The sequence below is a fragment of the Orycteropus afer genome, unplaced genomic scaffold (assembly GCF_000298275.1).
Source record: "Orycteropus afer afer isolate SDZICR_OR568_19922 unplaced genomic scaffold, OryAfe1.0 scaffold00123, whole genome shotgun sequence".
Classification (NCBI taxonomy): domain Eukaryota; kingdom Metazoa; phylum Chordata; class Mammalia; order Tubulidentata; family Orycteropodidae; genus Orycteropus; species Orycteropus afer.
This window is the reverse complement of record NW_006921710.1, coordinates 7,520,761-7,530,491: the sequence shown is the minus strand read 5'-3', so window position 1 is coordinate 7,530,491 and position 9,731 is coordinate 7,520,761. Positions and strand designations below refer to the sequence as shown.

The following is a 9,731-nucleotide window of genomic DNA, read 5'->3' as shown; positions in this document are numbered from 1 at the left end:
AATGAGATAGTACCAGATTACTTTAAAAAATAACAGTTCATGGTCCCATTGTAGTGATGGCATTGATGGACAGCTAATGGGATCTTTCTGTTTGAATTTGCATTTCCCTGACTGCCATTCTAGAATTCCAGAAGTGCTTCCTGTGCGCTGGGGGTAGAAGTGGAAATGTATCTCTGGAGCTGATTATTTTTTGTTCTGTGAAATTCTTTTTGTGAGGCCTCCTAGTCATGCATTGGTGGAGTAATATTCTCCATTTATTTAAGATGTTATTTATCTTAAGATCAGACACACTGTTGATTTGCCAAAAGCTTTTTTTGTTAGTTTTTTGGGGGGCTTGGAAGAGAGGGGAGAAACATTACATTCCACTTATGTAAAAAAACATTTTTTTTCTTCTTTTTTGGCTAACCAAGTAGCCAAATAATTAATACTACTTTTTTGTTTAGGGACACATTGTGAAGTGCTCCAGTAGGTCTCTCTAGTTGGAAGGATTCATCTCTACTGAAAGATTTTTTGATGTGTGGAGATAGGCAGTTTTTCTTAAATGCCTGGATTCTAGAGGCCCTTGACTAGGAGGAAGAAGGGGCTCTGATTAAGGACGCATTGCCAGGTGACTAGTTTAACTGGACTTCCTGTATATAGGTTTTCTTCCAGAAACAAGGATAAGCCATTAAGAGATTGTTTGGGAGTGTCCTTGTTCAATCCAAGACATGTATTCCCCACTACTGGGAGAATTTGCTGCTTGGAAACAGGAGTGGGAACCTCACTGTTTCGTGTTTCTGTTGAAGCCCTAATGCACCCCTGGGAAATCCCCTTCCTCTCCAGGAAGCTGGGGCGTCTCTCCTGAGGGAGAGGCAGTCTTTCATGACCAGGATCCATCCGCTTTTGAAGTTTAACAGGACCTGACCTCGCCCGCAGGCCTCCCCACCCTCTTTTTTGGAAAAACTGCCTGCTTTGGAGTGTTCAAACTTTTGGGAAGGATTGCTCATTAGTAACCTCTTTGCACACATTTAGGAGCTCTGGTAGCATAGTGCCTAAGGCACTTGACTGCTCACCAGAAGGCTGGCGGTTCAAACCCACCAGCCACTCCTCGGAAGGAAGGTTGGGCAGTCCTACTCCCGTAGTGATACTGCCTCGGAAACCCAAGGAGGGGTCGCTATGAGTTGGGGCCGACTCGACGGCAAAACAACAACAACAACAACATTGCACACATTTGGCCTTGCACTAAAATGACATGAAACTTAATATCTGATGTTTTTACCTAGGTATTTTGTACTGATTTATTCTTGCTCTGGACACTGCATCTTCTTTTTATTAAAATTGAGAGGCTAGAAATAGGAATTTTTTCCAAAAACCCCCAGATTGTGTGTTTAGGGCCAGTCAGTCTATTTTAAGTCTGGTGACCTCTGTTGTTTGTTTTGCATAAAACACCTGAACACATTTTCTGACTTGTGGTCTGAAAAGGGACTAGAATTCCTGAAACTGGGACCATCAGAAAAAAATTTGAAATGTAAGATCATTATTTTAATAAACCATTTGGAAATTCAGTAGCAAGCCTTAGAACTGATGGCGGGATGGAAAGGAAGTTTTGTCATTTTCACATTAGCAGACTTTTGGTTCGTTTCCTAAATGACATTGCAAACATCCTGCCGGTTCTCCCGGATAGGGAGTTAACTTGAACTGCAGGAGAGATTTCCAAGTCCCTCTGAGCTTTCAGCTCAAATCTCCTGTTTTCACAAGACCTTTCTGTTCCCCAGGATGGCAGAATTAATTCAAATACAAGGAACAGTTGGCTAACAATCCCAATGGGTCTGGGAGAAATGTCTGTCTGCATTGCCCAGGATTTAGCTTGGGCCCTATGGCCCAGACACGGACCTATAGGCCTTTAGGCCTTGCTAGCCACTTTACACCTGGAATATGAAGGCCAGATCCATGTTGTGCTGATACCAAATGTCCCTCACCACTTGGGGGTGGAACCCAAGAGGTGGAAGAGCTCGGATTTGCTGCAGGTGGTGCTTTACTCCTGGTGCCACTCCTCTGTCTTTCTGCCAAGATTCCATTAGTAGCTCCTCTGCTGAGGATGGTATGCTATGGCCTGCATCCTGTACTTCTCAGGAATTCAGTGACCTTGAACCATTTTTGAATTCTGCCAGAAGCTGCTCACACTTCCATACCTAAGCCCTGATTTGTGTTTACAGTTGATATGCATGTGCATGTTGCCATTTTTCTGCAACATATTCTTAATTTGAGGATTTTTTTTTTTAAGTTTTATTATGATTTGGGTGAAAGTTTACAGAGCAAGTTCACTTTCCATACATCAGCACACATACATTGACTGCAATTTCCCACAATGCAACAGCCCCCCTCCCACTTCCTCCCCATAGTTCCCTCTTCCCTATGTCCTTCCCTCCCATGTACTCCTGTCCTTGGAGCTGTCTCCCTGTGCATACACAGTCCTTCTATTCTCCCATGATTGATCTCTCCAAGGAGTGTATCTACCTAATGTAAATGTTCAACTCATGTGCCTATCTTTTGTTTGGCTGGAAGCCACAGGATTGGGTTCAATTCCAGACCTGAAAGGCAGTAAAGGGACATAGTTTCAGTGGTTCCCTCAGGCTCTATCAGACCAGAAAACCTGGTCCTTTTTTTTTTTTTTTTAAATAATTATTTTGAGTTTTGTTCCACATTGTTCTCCCACTCTATCCAGGATCTCCTACAGAGATCCCCAATATGAGTTTTATTTTTTTTTTTTTTAATGACAGGGTTTGTTGGCTCAGGGTAACAGCCTTCTTTTAATTTTCTCTAAAGCTATGCAATGCATCTAAAGCAATACATCTCTAAGATACATTGATACTCAGCCAATGTTCCGGTTACCTAGTGCCACTCTGATAGGAATATACTACAAATGGGATGGCCTTAATGAACAGGAGTTTATTTTACAGTTTGGAGGCTTTAAGTCCCAGTTCAAAGTGCCAGGCTCTAGGGGCTGGGTGAAAGCCCCTCAACCTTGGGGTTCAGCTCTGCCTCCTGCTCCTGGCCCACTGGAGCTAGAGGCTTTTCTTTACTCAGACAGTGCTGGGTTCTGAGACTGACAAGCTCAAGGTTGACAAGTAAAAAGGCACAGTCCTGATGTTACCAAACCACATGGCAGGCCATTAATTCAAGTCCACTGAAAGTCCCAAGGTCAGTAGAGCATGACAGGCTGCTGAACAATGACACAGCTACATGCAGGGTTCAAGTATGCCATAAGCTAGAGACCATTCCCAAAGCTGTTTCTTATATACGGGAAACAGACCATGTACCCAAAGGCAGCTACTCAGCTGCTCATAGTAGATTCCACCATGGAGTTGATTACCCGTCTCATCATGGGGAATACTACATCCAGCTGCCCAGCCACTCAACCAGGCCTAGCCAAGTTGACACACAAACTTAACCATCCTAGCCAAATTAATGGTTCCTTATTTCCTAGCTCATTTATTGGTTAGGAACCATAAGTTCACATGCCATTGCATGAACCTACCTATGTGACTTTACTTTTGCCAAGAAAAAACAAAAACCTATTTAGGGTCCTTCAGGTGCCAGACATTCAGCACATCTTGTTTAGAATTTTTATAAAAGTCTTGTGAGGTAGGAATTATCATCATTTTCTAGATGTGGCATCTGAGACAGGAAAGGTTAAGTCACATGTCAAAGATAATATGCTATTAAGCAATGGTATCCAGGCATAGACCCAGGTCCTGTTGGTTCCATAGCTCACATTTGTTTCACTGCATCATATCATCCCAAATAACCTTGTGTTCAGTGGACAGGATGTCTTCTCACATTAGCAGGCATCCAGTGGCCCTCAGTTCTCCATTCCCAGGCCTTCACAAAGGCATTTGTTAATTGACATCTGGCATTCCATGTGATATGAGGAGTAGATTGATCATGTGAATTCAGTCATTTTGTGCCTTGCCCTGTAAGACTGTCAGCGACAGTGCCTTCTCTTACTGAAAATATATGAGCTTCTAACTGTAGGAACAGCCTTTTAATATGACATGTGTTTGTTCTGTTGATGACATTAGTGCTTCTCAAGCTATTCTGTTGATGACATTAGTGCTTCTCAAGCTAGTAGTGGTGAGAAATTAGTTTTTTTCATTTCTAATCTGTTGAGGACTACCAGTCCTAAAAACTACAATAAAAATTATTCCAGCAATGTCTCATTGCTATAAAAGTTTCCAAACCCTTACTACTCTCAAGTTCTTTACTGATATTATTGTAGGCTGGTGGAACAAACGTTTCATGGACCAACACTGGTCTGTGGATGTACTCTACTGCATAATTTAGGGAGGGCATAAACTTGGAAAGAAGTGTATAATTTCTATAAACCACAGATTTAAATTTAAATTTAGAATGATACTGTCTCTGTTTAGCATCCTAATTTTTAGTATGTAACTACAGCTTTTTAAAATTACAAACGCAATTCATGTTTGAAACAAAAATTCAGATATCCAAAGTAAAAATGTTCCCCTTACTCTCAGCCTAATGCTCAAAACAAGTATCAATTCGTAAATTGAAAATTCATCTCACATTCAAGAGAGAAGGGTGTAGATCAAGATATATGAGGAGAAAAAGCAGGGAGAGGCATTTTAGATACTCACCCAATTTTATACTCTGTCTATCTTGTTTTTTATTTTAAGGGGGAAAGTATAACTTTCAAAAATGTCTTATTACCCTGTCTAGATCTACAGTAAGATAAGAATTACAGGAATTTCTAACAGTATTTCTCTTTCGTTGCAGAGCCAGATCACACTGATGGACATACCTGTGTTTAAAGCCATCCAGCCAGAGGTCTGTACTTGGTCCTTTACACTCTTACACTAAGTAAGGTGGTTTCTGGGAAGGAGGATTTAGCCACTCATTGTTAGGAAGCTTAGTTTTTCTCTTGAAGTCTCTATAACCAAAACCAAATTCACTGCCATCTAGTCAATTGCAACTCATAGCGACCACTCCTTGGGTTTCCGAGGTGCTATTACTATGGAAGTAGTTTGCCCAGCCTTCCTTCCAAAGTTTCTGTAAATGCATGGTATTAACTTAAACCCTTGTCATTGACAACATCTAGGACTTTCCATTCTCAACAGTTTTCATTAGTTGAGCAAGATGTTTGGATTCCCCAGAGAATGTCGCCTTATCTGGCCCACTCTGGCAAGGCTGGGAGCAGTTGGTGGCTGCAGGCCTCTATGCCTTGGCATCAGACCTTGTAACACCAATTCCTTTTTCCAGGCTCCTCCTGTTGGAAATATTCACCATCAAGAAGGGATGTAAGCAGAACATTTTTCTAGAGAGCTTTCTTTCTTTTTGTTGACCCCAAAATCTGGTGGTGGCCTTTTTTTCTGTTTTTGAAACCAGTTGTCATAGCAAAACACATACACATTCACATTAAAAGCATATGTACAGTTTTAGAAACAACATTATTCAGTGAAGGGAAAAATGTGGATTTTACTTTTTAAAAAAAAAGTTTCTGGAAATGGTTAGCAGTTGATAATGAGGCTGTACAGTCATTTCAGTCAGAATTCTTTTTTTTAAGCAAATAATGGAAATCTGTTTCAAAGTAGTTTAATAGACAGGAGAGGGATTGATTACAAAGAGAAAGGGGCATGTTACAGACTTCATGGGCATGGAGCTGTATCAGCCTGGACAGCCACCCAGCACTCAGGCAGTCTCTGCATCACCCATCAGCCCACTCCTCAGAAGGAAGGTTGGGCAATCTACTTCCGTAGTGATACTGCCTCGGCAACCCAAGGAGGGGTCTCTATGAGTTGGGGCTGACTCGAGGGCACATAACAACAACAACAGCCTTTGTTCCAGGGAGCCCTTAGAGGCTTAGAGTTTCCACATGAAAGAGAAAGAGAAAGTAGCTCATGAGTGGAGACAAAGAGGGACTAAGCAATGCTGGCCTTCGTCTCCCTGAGCAGAAATTTGCTGTTTTTTTTAAGGGTTTTGAAACAGGTGGGGATTTTCTGACAAGGGGTGGTAGTTTCCTAGAAAGGGGTGACATACATGTGCTGTTCCTTGGGGCACTGGTTTGATTCCCAGTTGATATCCTTGCCTCAATATTGCTGCCCCAGGAAGATTATATATGGTCATCTTGCAGTGATGTGTGCATGCTTGGGGAGCTGAGGAGGGTAGATTGCCCACAGACCCCTGTAAAAGATCATGCAAGATATGGAGCCTGGAATTGTACAGGTTGCTTGCTTACTTCTGTACCCTGTGTTCCAGGATGTGAGTTAGTCTTTAGCTACAGCAGTTAGGCCTGTAGCTTGTTTTTTTTTTTTTTTTTAAGTTAATCCTTTGAGTCCTGCCCCCTTGCCTGCCTCACATTCTTTTCTATCTGTGCATGACATCTTTTCTATCTTTCCAACCTGCCCTCCCCAAAGGCCACTGTCTCAGACTGAGATTAGCAACTCTAGTCCAGCCCATTTTAGTCACATATCCAGGGCTGGTCCAGTCACGTAATGTCAGGATTATATGGTCAGAGTGGACAAACACGGCTGAGGAGACTCAGCCTTGTGAGTGAGGTACAGATTCAGAGAAGAGGGTGTGGATGGGGATATATGTCAAAATGGGTGTGCTACAACCATGGTATGAATTCCAGAATACTCTTAGCATAATGTCCTCCCTCTTATAGTACAAGGTTTGTTAAGACTTTGATAAAGATAGAATATGTTAATACAAAGTCAGACAAACTATCCAGTCCTTCTTGGAACTGACATCTGACCTCCTACAAATGAGGAGGAAACTAGTGCCATTAGCTGTGTTCAGCATTTTATGTGAAGACATGCAGTGATATGTGTTAGAGTGTGTATGTTCATTGGGTTTGGGGACCAGAGTTACGTTTGCTGGTCTGAACTGTATGAGTACCTATCTTTTCTGTTCTGTTCAATGTGCAATTATCTATTCTTTTTCATTAACAAAACTCATTAGTAGATCCATTGCATCTTGGAGCCTTTTGGGGAAGTAGCTGTGTAATGATTGTCTTGGTCTTCAGCTGAAGCTATTTCTCATCATATTCTCTGGCTCTGATCTGGAGCAATTAGGACATGTGGATTGTTACTCTTTGTCTGGAGCATTAAGGTATGCAAACGAGCCTTCTATGAGCTCTGAATATAGAACTTCTAATGGAGCAGGTTTGTGGCCTAGGGAATCCCTGACTCACCAACCTCCGATGGCCTGCACATACCATGGATGATGAGAGGCAGGCTTTCTCTTCAGAGGCACAAACAGGCCACACCAAGGCTTTTCCCCAAGGTGCTGCAGTTTATAATCTTTTTTTTTTAAATTGTGATTTGGGTGAAAGTTTATGGAGCAAATTCATTTTCCTTATAGCAGCTTACATACACTTTGTCTCATGACATTGATAACAATTTCCCACAATGCAACAGCTCCCCTCCCACTTACTCCTCATAGTTACCTCTTCCCTGTGTCCTTCTTTCCATGCACTCCTGCCCCCTGAGCTGTCTCCCTGTGCATAAGCAGCCCTTCTATTCTTCCATGATTGTTCTCTCCAAGGAGTATGTCTACCTAATATAAATGTCCACCTCATATGCTTGTCTTTTGTTTGGCTGGAAGCCACAGAAGTGGGTTCAATTCCAGACCTGAAGGGCAGCTAGAGGCCATAGTCTCAGAGGTTCCATCAGGCTCTAGCAGACCAGCAAACCTGTTTCCCCCCCTTTTTTCCCCCCAAATGATTTTGAGTTTTGTTCCACATTGTTCTCCTTCTCTATCCAAGATCTCCTACATAGATCCCCCTCTGAGTGGTTGACAGTGGTAGCCAAGCATCATTTAGTTCTTCTGGTCTCATAGTTGTATTGGCTGCAGATTGCGTGGTTTACCAGTCACTTGGACCAGTTGTTTCCATGAATCTTTGTTTTTTTTCATTCTTCTTTGCTCTAGATGAGGAGAGACACATCGTGGCATCTAGATGGCTTCTTGTAAGCTTTTAAGATCCCAGTTGCTACTCGCCAAAGTAGGAGGTAGAACAATGTTTTATGTAGTATGTTATGCCAGTTGAGCTTGATGTCCCCTGCGACTATGGTCCTGAGCCCATAGGTCCAATTACTTGCTCCTTCTGAGTAGCTGGCTGTGGCTAAGAAGTGACTACAGCTGATCTTAAACAAAGGGCCAAAATCCATTAAATGGGGAAGAAAATGTTTGTTATGTAGATGGTGCTGGCAAAACTGGAGATACATTTGCAGAAAAATGAAACAAGAACTGTACCTCATACCGTACACAAAAACTAACTCCAGATGGATCAAAGACTTAAATGTGAAACCTAAAAAACTATAAAGTTTCTCAAGAAAAAACTAGGGGCAAATTTAGGGGCCCTAATATATGGGATAAATAGACTATCAAGCATAATCCAAAATGGATAAACAGCAGAAGAGAAACTAGATGAATGGGTCCTTCTAAAAATTAAATTTTTATGTGCTTTCAAAGACTTCTCCAAAAGAGTCAAAAGAGAACCTACAGATTGGGAAAAAATATTTGGCAATGACATATCTGACAAGGGGCTTATCTCTAGAATCAGAAAACTCCAACACTTCAATAACAAAAAGACAAATAAGACACAACAAGACACAAAATAACAAATGCTGGCGAGGATGTGGAGAGATTAGGAGGACTCTCCTACACTGCTGGTGGCACTGGAAAATGGTACAAACACTATGGAAAGCAGTATGGCAATTCCTTAAAAAGTTGGAATATAAATACCATTTGACTCAGCCATTCCATTATAGGTATTTATCCTAAAGAAGTGAGAGCCATGACAGGAACAGACAAATGCACACCCATGTTCATTGCAGCACTATTTACAATAGCAAAAAGATGGAAAAAACCTAGGTGTCCGTCAACTGAGGAATAGGTAACCAAACTATGGTATATACACACAGTGGAATACTATGCAACCCTAAACAATTACATAGAATCTTCAAAACACTGCATAACATGGATGAACTTGGAGCACATTATGCTGAGTGAAATAAGTCAATCACAGAAGGACAAATATTGTATTAGTCTGTTATTGTGAAAGTCAGGGAAAGGTTTTTCTTTGTTGGTTACCAGGGGTGGGAGAGGAGGGGAGGGAACACTGTTAGATAGGTAGAGATAAGTATTGATATGGGTAAAGAGAAGGGCAATGTACCAAATGTGAGTAAACAACATGGTGGCATTGAGGAAGAGGAAGACAGAGAGAGGTACTTGGGAGGTACAGACAACAAAGATGAACCCTTTTGCACATATGGTACTGCGTTTTCAGTGAAGAGAAACATGGGTATATGGGTGGATAGATGGGTGGGCAGGCTGAACTATTAGGTATGTCTATGCAGCAGGGAGTGTACCCAAGACCATGTATAGGGTTGGCAGACAAAGGTCCTCTATAAGTGTATTTGTGTAATCTGTAAGAAGTCCCAGGTGTATAGTAGAGCTGACAAGGGACAAGGTTGTAGCTGCTTCTTGGTCACAGCCAGCTACCCAGAGTGACCGAGTAGTTGAACCGATGGGCTCGGGACCATAGTTGCAGGGGACATCAAGCTCAATTGGCATAACATACTACACAAAACACTGTTCCATCTACTTTGGTGAGTAGCAACTGGGATCTTAAAAGCTTGGAAGCAGCCATCTAGATGCAACAATGGGTCTCTCCTCGTCCAGAGCAAAGAAGAATGAAGAAAACCAAAGATTCATGGAAGCAATTAGTC

At 41.9% G+C, this 9,731-nt stretch overlaps 1 protein-coding gene across 1 annotated transcript in view; it reads left to right on the top strand.

Annotated features, from left to right (window-relative positions):
* The window catches only part of RALGPS1 (Ral GEF with PH domain and SH3 binding motif 1), a 392,441-nt gene that overhangs the window by 14,665 nt on the left and 368,045 nt on the right, over positions 1-9,731 (top strand). Inside the window, exon 3 of the mRNA XM_042781469.1 lies at positions 4,777-4,827. Within this exon, the coding sequence (XP_042637403.1) occupies positions 4,777-4,827 (51 nt within the window). The remainder of the gene's footprint in view (positions 1-4,776; positions 4,828-9,731) is intronic.